The sequence below is a fragment of the Megascapheus bottae genome, chromosome 6, assembly GCF_031878675.1.
Source record: "Megascapheus bottae isolate mThoBot1 chromosome 6, mThoBot2.hap1, whole genome shotgun sequence".
Classification (NCBI taxonomy): domain Eukaryota; kingdom Metazoa; phylum Chordata; class Mammalia; order Rodentia; family Geomyidae; genus Megascapheus; species Megascapheus bottae.
In genome coordinates this window covers 76523300-76536755 of record NC_143514.1, presented here as the reverse complement: position 1 = coordinate 76536755, position 13456 = coordinate 76523300, and the positions used below count along the sequence as shown (strand labels likewise).

The 13456-nt window shown below is 43.4% G+C and overlaps 1 protein-coding gene across 1 annotated transcript in view; it reads right to left on the bottom strand.

Annotated features, from left to right (window-relative positions):
- Positions 1 to 4930: 4930 nt before the first annotated feature.
- Positions 4931 to 13456, bottom strand: part of LOC150062483 (arylacetamide deacetylase-like 4 family member 1) — a 50779-nt gene continuing 42253 nt past the window's right edge. Inside the window, exons 2-4 of the mRNA XM_090333915.1 lie at positions 9743 to 9959; positions 8993 to 9056; positions 4931 to 5699 (exon numbers count right to left, since the gene is read on the bottom strand). Of these exons, the coding sequence (XP_090190041.1) occupies positions 4931 to 5699; positions 8993 to 9056; positions 9743 to 9959 (1050 nt within the window). The remainder of the gene's footprint in view (positions 5700 to 8992; positions 9057 to 9742; positions 9960 to 13456) is intronic.

Below are 13456 nucleotides of genomic sequence, written 5' to 3'. Positions count from 1 at the left end.
AACCATTCTGTCAGTGACTCACAAAGGCAAACCATGATTTAAGCAACAGATGTAGTGGAAAATTAAGTGAAATTTTAAAGAAAATCAACTTACATAAACTTAATACTTTCTTTAGTAGTTAGAATAAATGAAAGATCAATAGAATACTTTCTAGAAACGCAAATCACGCCAGTTAGAATGTCCATTATCAAGAAATCTAATAACAACAGATGCTGGCAGGGATGTGGCCAGAAGGGATCACTACTACACCGTTGGAGGGAGTGTAAACTTGTTCAACCACTCTGGAAAGCAGTGTGGAGGTTCCTCAAAAGATTAAACATTAAGCTCCCCTGTGACCCAGCAATCCCACTCCAGGGCATTTACCCAAATGCCCAGAAACAAGGGCATATCAAACCTGCCAGTACAACCATGTTTGTTGCAGCATTATTTACCATAGCTAAGCTGTGGAACCAACAGAAATGCTCCTCAGTAGATGAATGGATCAAGAAAATGTGGTATTTATACACAATGGAATTCTATGCTTCCATCAGAAAGAATGAAATTGCCCCACAGGTAAGGAAATGAAAAGACTTGGAAAACAATCATATTAAATGAAGTAAGCCAGACCCAAAGAAACATCGGCTCCATAGTTTCCCTCATTTGTAATAATTAGTACATGTCTAGGATTCTCCTAGCAGAGGATCACAATAGCTCAGTAGCCATGTATCTATGACCATATAGGATTTTGCTAAGTGAAATGAATTCCAGGAGATGGAAACAAGGTTTTTTCTTTATGGTTGTTGTTTTAAATGTACTATATGAAGTTATTTCTTTTTTTCCCTTTTATGGTTTATCTCCTGTTGTCAATGTATCTCATTTTGGTATCTGGTGTATTTTATATATGTTCATTTGAATTAGGGAAAGAAAGGAAAATGAGATGATGAGAGAAAGGACAGAGGATGAACCAATATAACAGTGATACTCACAAGATAAAATGTTGGAAAGAGGAACTTCACAACTTGGGGAGGGTACGGGGAGGGAACCATGAGAAAAATATGGGAGGGATAACAGTGTTTGAGAAGATATGTTACTGTAATCCCTCTGTACATCATCTTGACAATAGTATTAAAGAATAAAGAATACTGGGATGGGAATGTGGCCTAGTGGTAGAGTGCTTGCCTAGCATGCTTGAAGCCCTGGATTTGAGTTCTAATACCACATAAATGGAAAAATTCTGAATTGGTGTTGTGGCTCAAGTGGTAGAATACTAGCCTTGAGGGGGGAGGGAAATGGGGACCAAGACATGTGAAAGGGTATCAATGTATGGGAATTAATGCACCATCTATCTGACAAATATCATGTAACCCTTCTATTAATTACAATAAAATATATAAGAAAAAAAGAATACTAGCCTTGAGCAGAAAGAAGCTCAGAGATAGTTCTAAGGTCCTGAGTTCAAGCCTAAGGATTACATTAAAAAAAAGATCATCTTCTAGGAATATACAATGATCTAGTAAAACAGTGCTAAAAGGAAAGAGTGGATGAGATACATAGGGGTGATGGACAGCTCTTCCCTCTGTGGGGTGGCACTGTGGGATTGTGGGCAATCAATGCTGGCTGGATTTCATGGTCAAGGTCTTGTCTTTGGTGAAGTAAGGACTCTGAAGGTGTTCATCACACTGTTTAAATAGCTACCTGCCTACCTGACTTATGAAACTGTAATCCCTCTGTACATTTCCTTTATAGTAACAATATGAATTTAAAAAAATAAATCAGCCGGGTGCGGTGGCTCACGCCTGTAATCCTAGCTACTCAGGAGTCTAAGATTGGAGGATCAAGGTTCAAAGCCAGCCCAGGCACAAAAGAACCTGAGACTCCAATTAACTTCTAGAAAACAGGAAGTGGTGTTGTGGCTCCAGGGGTAGGCGGTAGCCTTGAGCAGCGGCCCAGAGTTCAAGCTCCATGACCCACACACAAAAAAATCTACTTGCCAAGCTGGAAGAGTAGCCTAGTGTTAGAATGCTTGCCTAGCATGCACAAAGCCCTGAGACTGATTCCTTGGTACCACATACACAGACAAACTGGAAGTAGCACTGTGGCTGAAGTGTCAAAGCACTAGCCTTGGGCAAAAGTACCCAAGAACGGTGCCAAGACTCTGAGTTCAAGCACCAGAACTTGCAAAAAAAAATATCTACCTGCCTAACTCTAAATGCTAGAAAGGCAAAGCCTTGGAGAGAAGAGTGGTTGATTTCTGGTTCTAGTTCTTGTTCCTACATTCATGTTCTAGTTCTTCAAAACCTCCCTGTTTGATTCTGGACTCACCTCATGGTTGGCGTCCACCAGCTGGAGAGTCAGTGGGAAGAAACCAGGTACTTATAATGCCATTCCTCTCTGATGTCACCGAGGAGAGCATTGTTTTAGAATCATGTGACCTGGATGCCCTCACCTCGGAACTTGCAGCAGTGAGATTTCATGTCTCCAAAAGACACTGATGACCTCTAAATAGCATCTGGAAAGGTGTGCACAAGTAAGTTCAGCAGGAGCGGCTACAGCTGTTTGATGAAGCAGCTGGTGGAATTTCTCAACTGAGAAAGGACTTCAGACTGTCAGAGCGCTACATGTGACTGAGAGGTACTGAACTCAAGGAGATCCTCTCCTTTCCTCGCCTCTTCTCGCCTTTCTTGTTCTCACATTTCCTCACATCTCTTCTCTTTTCCTCTCCTCTCTACTAATCTTCTCTCTCCCAGCCATTACTTCCTCTCTCCTTACCTCTTCTATGTTTTGCTTGTCTCTGGTTGAAAGCAACTTGTAGATGTCAACTTTAGCGTTCCCATCTCTACTGTCCCTTTTAGTCCCCCATCCCACCCCCACCCTTTTATTTTTATTTAGTTATGGTTTTGCTAGTTTGCTTCTTCTAGAGACTACAACTTTCTATTTACACAAAATCCCATGTGGGTTTCTTCATCTGTACAATATTGAGCTTGTGATGCATGGATAATGCTGGCCACTCGGACGGGGCAGATTTTTCACACCCATGCAAGAAAAGTGGAGATAAGCATCCTGGGTTGTTAGGCACATTCTGAGGATTTAATCAGGAAAGTCTGGCTCAAGGGAGAGGAGAAACTGCATAAATGATCGCTCACGCCAGTGTGCTGTGTTTTCTTTTTCTTCCATAGATGCCCAAAGCTCACCAAGTACCCTGACCCTGTCATTTTTCAGGAATGCCAGAATTCTTCCACTCATACTGGCAAAGTAAGAAATCCTCAAATTCCTCCTCGGTGCACTCTGTGGACATAATTTTGTGATTCTATCCTAATAGTTCTGTGGACTAACTTGCTGCACTCTGTCTCTCTTGCTTGTTAAGGACAGAGAAGTCATTTGGAAAAGAAATCCATGCATATGCATTTGAGAAGCTACTAGTCATGACATCTAGGGAACAGCTAGAAGGAAACTCCTCTTCTCAGTCTGGGACCTGAAGTGATTGCATTCTACCTCGACGTGTGTTCTCTTGTGTCTCTTTGAAGTGATTCTTCAGATTACAGAGATGGAAAGTATGGCTGACAGTACTGGTCACCTCCCACCATGGGAGCCTAGTAGAGCCAGGCCTCTCCCAGATGCCCATCTTGCAGATGGACCATACAGAGACTGCTGTGGCTGATCCAGCATACAATGACAGTTTCCCATCCCTTCCCTGTGAGCAAGGAGGATGGCTCTGAAGAAATGATTAGGTGCTCTGTAACCACCCACAGGACACAGAAGCTCACTTAAGAAAAAAGGCTTTGGGCTGGGAGTTTGGCCTAGTGGTGGAGCGCTTGCCTAGCGTGCATGAAGACCTGGGTTCAATTCCTCAATACCACATACATAGAAAAAGGCAGAAGTGGTACTATGGCTCAAGTGGTAGAGCTCTGGCCTTGAGAAAGCCCAAGGATAGTGCTCAGGCCCTGAGTGCCCCAGGACTGGCAAAAGAAGAAGGGAGAAGAAGAAGAAGAAAAGGAGAAGAGGAGGAGAGGGAGGAGGACGAGGAAGAGGAGGGGAGGGGGAGGAGGGAGAGGAGGAGGGAGAGGAAGAGGAGGAAAGAAAAAGAAGAGAGGCTGGGGAGGGAAATGGGTACCAAGATATGTGAAAGGGTATCAATGTACGTGAATTAATGCACCTTCTATCTGGCAAATATCATGTAACCCTTTTACTAATTACAATAAAAAATGCAAAAAAAAAAAAAGAAGAGAGGCTGCACCTAATCCCTTAGGGATGGGCTTTCATAGTTCTCTAGACTTCCCATAAAAGACTACTTCAGGAATTCTGAGACAAAAAGCACATGGCTACCCAAAGCTCACCTTTCAATTCCTACCCAATTGACTCTTTCTTTTTCCTACAAAGCTCTCTTTCAGTATTCTAGCTCAGACCTTGAGGAAATATCATTCTCAGATCAGCTGGAGGGAATGCACATTGTGCTTTGACAGGTGATTTTGTCCTCAGAACAGTGAGGTGACTCCACCCTGAATATGAAAATGGCCACTGGAAAACTTTGTCAGCAAAAGTACAGATTCAACAGCATGACCAACAGGTACAATTTATCCCACACAGACCTACAGGTTAAAGTTTCCAGAAAATCCCAAAGTTGTCTTATTTTCCTTTGATAGTCCTTCCCTAAAGGAGAATGGCAGAGAATGTGGCATCTGAACCACTGGATATTGTGGATACTGGAGACCAATTAAACGTCCTTGTATAAGAAGCCATGTGACCTTTATTGTTCTCTCATCCTCATGACCTGGATCATGCATTCATTCAGTGTATCTTTCCTCCATGTTGTAGAACTCCACTAATGCCTCAGCTGGCCCCAAGATTAATGCCATATTTCTTTTGTTATTGTTGTTTTCTGTTTTTTTCTCTTCACAGATTGAACCCTGGGCCTTGTATATACTAGGCAAGTCCATTACAGAGAAACCACATATTATATGTCCTTTAGATAGTTGGCAATAACGTTCATAATGTTCAGGGAGCAAGGGAAATACGTCCTACCAAGTAATAATGTACATCCATGAAACCCATCTTCTGCATGGAACCAGGTCACAGGGACGCCCTGGTCTTCCAAGCGCTTCTTATACAGCAGGCCATCATCTCGGAGGATGTCCCACTCACAGGTCACCACCAAGGCCTCAGGAAGCTGAGAGATAATCTGGTCATCTGCCAGAATTGGGGCATTGTTTACTTCAAAAATGTGTCTGCTTTCCAGATAGGCAGCCTCATTAAAAGGTGCATGAGTTTCTGGTTGGTACTCTTTATGTTTGAACCTTTCAGGGAGATTGTCAGAGCTCAACCACTTCTTATACTTCTCCCATATATGGGCAGGAATACAAGCACCTTTTAACAAAGCATCTTTCCAGGAGGAGTCAATTCTCAAGTATTGACAGACACACAACATCATGAAGTCTCTGGTGAGAAATGGGACATTTCTGTTCTTTTGAAATGAGGGTAACTGAAAATTGATGCCCTGGACGACTGGGTAAATCAAGATCTGAGCCCGGAGCTTTGGAATATCTGTTCTGCCCACCAAGGCCTGGGTGACAAAAGCCACAGCAGAACCTCCAATGCTGTCTCCAGAGACCACCACCCGGGAAGGATCCACTCCATAGAATTTTAGTGACTTCAGGAAGTGGATGGTGGCACAGAAGCAATCTGAGGAAGCAACAGGATAATGGTAGCCAGGGAGCTTGCGGTACCTATGGAGGAAAAAGAAAATCTGTGACCCCTAGTGAGCATGAGTGTTAGAAGATGCCATTTGCACAGTGTCTTTTACCCCACTGTGGGAAAAAAATAACTGATTAAGTCTTCAGAATGTTTCTAACAACTAAGATCATTCACATTTTGTGTATGCTTTGTGTGTGTGTGTGTGTGTGTGTGTGTGTGTGTGTGTGTGTGTGTGTACCTGTTTAGAGTCAGAGTGGTTGGAATTCTCCATCGACAGCCATACACTCACTCTGTACATGAACAAACCCACACGGGATTCTACAATTGAAATCTATTGGCTCTGGAAACAGAAAACAATCAGTGGGGGGAGGGGAGGAGCAATTTAAGCTGCCACTGGTCCCACTGTCTATCAGTAGTGATGGGGAAGTTTAGGCTGAAGTCGAAATGAAATTTCCTTCAAGAAGGGAGCAAAGAATAAAAAAGGAGAGGAGATGTCAGAGGACAAGAGAAGATAGTCATGAGCTAAAGTGCCTCTCAGCCATCTTCTCCTAGACATATCCTATGGTAGCCGTCTGGTAGGTCTGAAACTCCCTTTCTCCCTGAATAACTTACACACAGCTGTCTCTCCATCTGCTCTGATGCACGGTCCAAATCTCCAAAAGGATCTGCTACAATGACATACCGTAAAATTCCTCAGGAGACATCAGTGCAGTTGCTCAAGTATACCTTTCTGTGATCTCCACTCAAGGGATCTTTAATTTTCTACAAGGCTTTTTTCAATCATGAACTATTATGTTGGAAGCCTAGACACCATCTCAGCCAGTTGGGATCAGGTCTCTGGACATTGGAAAGGTTTTCTCCTCCTCAGTGTTATGATTGAAGATATTGATGCTTAGTCACTTACTGGCATCCTACACCTGCATTGTCTATTCATTCTAGGCAAATCCAAAGTTGAATATGCCCATTGATGAAACATAAAATAACAGATGAGTTTAAACTTGAAAGAGTCGTCAGATGGAATGATATTGTACCAGTTATAAAGAAATGGAAAGAGCCAGGTGCTGTGGCTCACCCCTGTAATCCTAGCTACTCAGGAGGCTGAGATCTGAGGAGCAAAGTTCAAAGCCAGCCCGGGAACAAAAGAACTGAGATTTTTATCTCCAATTAATCTCTAGAATAGGGGAAGTGGGGCTTGGCTTAAGGGTAGGGGGGTAGCCTTGAGCTGAAGAGCTCAGGAACATTGCCCAGGCCGAGTTCAAGCCCTATGAATCACAAAAGAAAGAAAGAAAAAAAGAAAGAAAGAAAAGAGAAAAATAAATGGAATGACCTGGGAAAAGTTATATTAAGTGAAAAGTCTGGCTTAGAGACACAAATGATGCATGTTTTCTCTTTCAGGTGGAAACTAGATTTAGCCTATAAACTTGTTCGTGAACACCTTGGGGGTGTGCAAGCATAAACAAATGTATTAAGTGAAATAGGATAGATTCAAGGGAGAGCTTAAATAGTGTTATCCCTCAGAAAGGCAAAGTCAAAGTTCAGCAAAATAGAACACCAGGGAGCAGGTACTCAAAAGGGATGGGTTGGGGTCAAGGGGAAAGGGGTAGGAAAATGCAGAGGAGAAGAAGGGGAGAAGGCACACAAGAATCCAATGTATAGCCTACCAAATTAGGAAAAGTGAGAGAAGAATGGATGAGAGGGGGTAACAATTAAATGTATCGTATTCATAAACTGCTTTGTGAAATGGCTATGGCTTTGCACAACTACTTAACAAGAATATATGGAAAGAAAGAATGTGCAAGGACTAATTAAAAATCTAATGGCAGAAATATCAGGGTAGCTCAGAATTGGCTGTGGCATGGGTGTTTGATTTTTTTTTCTTAATTCAGCTTTTGGTGAAGTCTGGGAGCAAAAGACAGAAGTACAGGAATAATTTGGGGGGAGGAAGGTGCAATTTAGCCACTACTACTATTGTGAAACTAGCCAAACTACTATTGTGAAATTTGCAAAGAGTGTGGTTATTAAAATCAATTTTCTTACAGACAGTAAGAAAGATTTGCCACTCATGCCTGTAGTCCTAGCTATTCAGGAAATTAAGATTACACAGGAAAGCTGAGGAAAAGAGCAATGGGCGTGTTCCTGCAAGAAGTTCATGAAAAGATGATTGATGGGAAAGGTGTGAGGATGATGCTTAAACTTCAGTGGGAGCCAAGGAAGTTCATGATGTCAGGAATATGGATCTTAGGCTAAGCAAATCTGTAGCCAGTGTCCAGAGCCAGCTCAGCTGAGAGGAAGGATCGTCACTACACAGCCATAGGAGCAGAACTGCCCATATCATTTGAGGATGAGAGACAGGGAACCCTGGGTCTTAATATTTATGTTTCATTTTTGCTTGTGTGCCTCTATTCTTTACTTTTAGAATGGGAATGTTGTCTCTGCCTTTGAATATTGAAAGTTTTCAGGAACCACAGTAAGTTACCTTGAGTCTCTGAAGTGACCTTAAACACCAACTTTTTTTTTTTGCAAGTCGTGGGGCTTGAGTTTAGAGCCTGAGCACTGTCCTTGGGCTTTATTAAGGCTAGAACTCTACCACTTAAGCCAAAACATCACTTCCAGCTTTTTCTATGTATTTGTTTCAGAGGAATCAAACCCAGGACTTCATGAATGCTAGGCAAGTACTCAACCATTAGGCCAAACTCCTGGCCCTTAAACATCAACTTTTGAACAGCGTTGGAACTCTTAAGACTGAGGACTCTTGGACTAAGTGCCTTTCACATTATTATTGTCCTGCATTTGTTAAAGTGATGGAAAGTAACTAAAGTGAAGGTATATAACCCTGTATTTACTCTATCACTGCTCTTCTTTACGTGACAGTGGTGTGTGTGTGTGTGTGTGTGTTTCAGTCCTGTGGCTGATCTCAGGATCTTGGCGCTGTCCCTGAGCTTTCATTAATCAAGGCTAGTTCACTACCAATTGAGGCACAGTTCCATTTCCAGTTTCTGGGGTTGCTTTGTTTTGATTTTTGTTTGTTTCTTTGTTTTGATGGTTGATTGGACATAAGAGTCTCTTGGATTTTTCTGCCTGGACTCACTTTAAACCACAGTCCTGAAATCACAGCCTCCTGATTTAGTAGGATTGCAGGAATGAGCCATGGTGCCCAGTGCGATTATGAATATCTTATTCCAGACTTGTGATGTCCTGGTGCTGTCTGGTTCTCAGTCTGGGTGTGAATCTATAAAAGGATGGCTGGTGTCAGGACTCCTCTCTCTCATCCTTAATCCCCCAGGACTGCTATGGCTGCTCCTCCCCCAGCTCTTGGGCAACTTACTCAATTGACAACAGCACTGAGTCTGACTTCTGGACCAGGAAACTGCACATGTTGTGGTAAAAATCTGCAAGACAAGAACAACCCAGCATTGACCATGATGGGGACCTAGCACTTCCCACCACAGCCCCACCAACAGCAGCTGTGATGTAGAGCTGTGGGCAGCACACTGCCTGTGTCCTATCCTTGTGTCCTCTGAAATGACACCGCAACACTGCATAGGCAAAGCCAGATACCTATCTACACACACCAGAGCCCACGTGGACTGTGACGTTCATCTTCTGCGATGTTCATTGTACAACAGAGGAAACTGAGACTCTAGAGGGCACAGGCATTTGAAATGGACAAAGCCAATGCTAAGGAGTTTCAGCTAAAGGGAAGAATACTAATTCCATATATTCACTTTGATGAGAAAATAGGAGTGGCTGTACAGAACATTGTAAGGAGTTGGTTTCAGGTTCGATGAGGCAGAGGACAAAGGTTATCATGGAAAGGAAGGGAAGAGTCATAACCATGTTCCCTCCCAGCAGCCGCACTGAAACATCCCGGGTTCCTTCTATGGACTGAGAGGTGGTATTGTGAAGAATAGTGCCAGGCAGGTTGTAATTCGATCAACGGAAGTATCCCTTAGCTTCCTACTGGAATCTCTACACCAAGCTCCAATGCATTTGCTTTGCCCTCTCCCAAGGGATCCTCAGGGATGTGCACGAGGAAGACTCTCCGTCTCCCACATCCGATAGGAAAGTTCCTTACCCAGACTGCCCAACACCATGCCTCCTCCGTGGTAGAAAATAATGCCTCGCCTGAGGCTGGAGGATGCTTCCTTGGGCTGGTACAGCCTCACCTGAATTGTTCCAAATCGCATGTTGGTCACCATCACATTAGGGTCATTCGTTTTGGGAAGTAGACCAAGTAGAAATTGGAGTAAGGAAGGCAGGGAGCAAATTCTCAGCTTCTCCAATATATTCCCCTGTGTAAGAGATGGAGACAAAATCCAGTCGTCTGTTCCAAGACTCAATTCCCTTCAACCAACTGCTATTGGCCATTCTGTAGTCAGTCCTAGCCTAGGGTGGACATGGCTCCTGCTTGGATATGACTGAGTTGTTTTCCCAAAAGGTCCATACATATTGAAGCCAGCTCTGAGAAGTGGGAAGATAGAAATGCTAAGAGAAAATGGTCTTTTTTGCTCATCAGAATTTCCTGTGGTCTCCATTGAGAACAGCCCTGGCCCAGTTGCCTTGTTTCTACTCTGAGTCTCAGCTCATTTCTCCCAGCCTTATTCCTCAGGTTCAATCCATCTCCTGCACATACACGTTAGGAAAGCCACTAGCTTTAGTCTCAGAATCACCTTTGGATTTCTGGGAGCCTCTTGCTCCATATGCAGTCCATGCAAAGTGGAGGGTGAACCAGAGACCTACCACAGAGTCCCCCTCTCTCCACAGCCTTGGTGCCTCTGAGGCTGTGTGAAGTCCCCACTGCTGCTGTATCCTTGAGGTGAGTCAACCTCACCTATCCTGCCAAAGCCCTCCACACCCCCACAGAAGTAACCACCACTGCTCAATGCTTTCTACGATGTGATTGATGGATGCTTGAACTTTGCAAAGACTGGCAGCAGGATCCCACTCTTCCTAAGAGCATCTACTATACCTACACAGCAGTGGTAGCGCAAGACAATATGGACTTTCCTCCATTCGTCGACCACATTGGAAGAATTCCATATTTGAAAACAATTTGATCTTACACAAGTATCCTCCTTGTAGTTTTCTGTTGCCAAACTGTTTCCCAGTTCCATTATCTTCTCTATATCTTTCTGTGGTTATTGTTTTGATAGTGACATTTGGTCTCCCAGGCTTAACTTCTTTCTAGGATTTGAAAAATACCTTTGCACCAAATTATTACTATTATTTGGGCAGTAGAAGTTTATGTCTATACTCCTAATTATGAAAGAGGCTGAGATTCAGAGGATCACAACTGGAAGTCAGCCTGAGCAGAAAAGTCTGAAAGATTCCATCTCAAGTTAGCCAGAACAGCAGTAGAGGAAGACAGCTCATGTAAGAGAGCACCAGCCATGACCAAGGAATCTGAGTGAGAATGTGAGGCCCTGAGTTCAAGCTCTGGCACTGGCACTTTAGATAGATAGATAGATAGATAGATAAATAGATAGATAGATAGATACATACATACATACATACATACATACATACATATACAGATACATAGATACATAGACACATATATAGATACATAGAGATAGATGATATAGAGATAGATATACGCACATATAATTGATGTACTTATAATTGATGCATGTGGTTAAATACATATGCATTTAGTCTCACCATTCTGGCTCTTGTCCGTATAAGTTGCAAAGCACCAGAACAGACACTATTAGGTCACAGAAGACATTTTTTTCCTTCCTAATGCTGTGAAAGACTAGTTCTTGCCGGGTGCTGTGGCTCATGCCTGTAATCCCAGCTACTCAGGAAGTTGAGCTCTGAGGATCTAGGTTCAAAGCCAGTCCAGGCACTAAAGGCTATGATACTCTTATCTCTAATTAATCACTAGAAAATGGGAAGTGGAGCTGTGGCTCCAGGGGTAGGGTGGTAGCCTTGAGCTGCAGAGCTCAGGGACAGCACTTAGGCCCAGAGTTCAAGCCCCATGCCACACACACCCCCACACACAAAAGGACAACTTCTTCACTGGCAGCAACTCTCGTTTGGTAGATGTTAAACTGTAGGGCTATGGTTCATGACTGTTAGTTTCTAACCATTCCAAACTGATCAACAACTGCAGATTCTAAGTCATCTCAGCAAAGCAGAGCCTCACTCATCCAACTGGAAGCTCTCTTTCTCCCAGGAAGTGGCTCACCCAAGTACAGACTACTTGACCCTGTATGGCCACCAGATTCTACCTCAACTCAGTGTCTAACACATAAAGACCACAGATTCTTTCTCATGAGAAACCTGCTCTCTGAGTTTCTTATGCTACCTGTCTATCTTGAAAGTTAATCCAGAGGACAGTCAGAGCTCACTGAATAGTTACTGGCCAAAAGAGCATTAACTAATATTGCAAAAGCACATGTCTTGTTGCAGAATACTCTCCTAACATTCAGGTTTTCAGCATTCCAGCAAGACCTAACAATTGAAAATGAAGGGTTGGGAGTGTGGCCTAGTGACAGAGTGCCTGCCTACAATGCACAAAGCCCTTGGTTCGATTCCTCAGTTATCACATAGACAGAAAAAGCTGGAAGTAATGCTGAAGCTCAAGTGGTAGAGTGCTAGTCTTGAGAAAGCCCAAGGATAGTGCTCAGGCTGTGAGGGTTTTTTGTTGTTTTTTTTTTTTTTTGCCAGTCGTAGGGCTTGAACTCAGGGCCTGAGCACTGTCCTTGGACTTTTCTCAAAGTTAGAGCTCTACCACTTGAGCCCCAGCACCACTTCCAGGTTTTTTCTATGTATGGGGTACTGAGGAATTGAACCTGGGCTTTTGCACATGCTAGGCAAGCACTGTACCACTAGGCCAAACTCCTGGCCCAGGCCCTGAGTGTAAGCCTCAGGACTGGAAAAGAAATTAAAATTTACCCATTTTAAGCACAGGAAGAAGCCAAAATGCACAGTCCGAAGCTTCACTGTGTGGCCGATGGCAGGAGGAATATCAATAAGCAACAAATGTTCCACTAAAGTCCACAGGCTGACCCCCAGAAACAGAATACATCCAATGGTGAGAACGACCACCAGCAAAGCAGTCATGGCACCCTCCTTCCTTCTGCGTGGCCTGAGGATCTCGTCACCTGGAGAAGATCTCAAGAAACGCTCTTGGCCACAAACCCAGGCGCTTTATAACTTGCAGACTCTGATTCTTCACTGCAGGTAAAGATTTTAGCACAAAGAAGATAACTTCAATGCAAGTGATTGCATCAGATTCTCAACCGGATATATTTTAGCCTAACAGGGGTGGGGTCCTGCCACCTTATTCCAGGTCAAGGCTATGTTGTATCACACCATCATAATATTCCCCAGCCTTGGTAGGAGAGGGACAGACAGGCTAAAGGGTTCCTGGGAGTTAAGGCTAGCCACACTGATCAGAGATTGGGAAAACATAGAGGAAGTCCTGTCAGGTGTTCTGTGTCTCTCCTCTCAGTTGGAAAATCCGAGATTAGCGAAGCTGTCTCTATGCCAAAGTAAAACAAGAGAGAAGAGCCACCACCCACCTTACTCTAGTCTTGCATCCCCTCTGCTGATATATTCAACGGCAAAAGTAAGCTTCACAATGAGAATTTACATTCACCATCTCTTTTATTTTCTATAGTTTCAGGATTTTGCATGTGTGACCTGGCTGATCTACTAGAGACACTAGAGACAACACTTTTCGGGTTAATGATGTTGAAAGGAAGCAAACAATTTATCTGTGAGTACACTTCATATATGATCTAAGAAATGCAAACCCCATACCCTCAACCACCACCCTTCA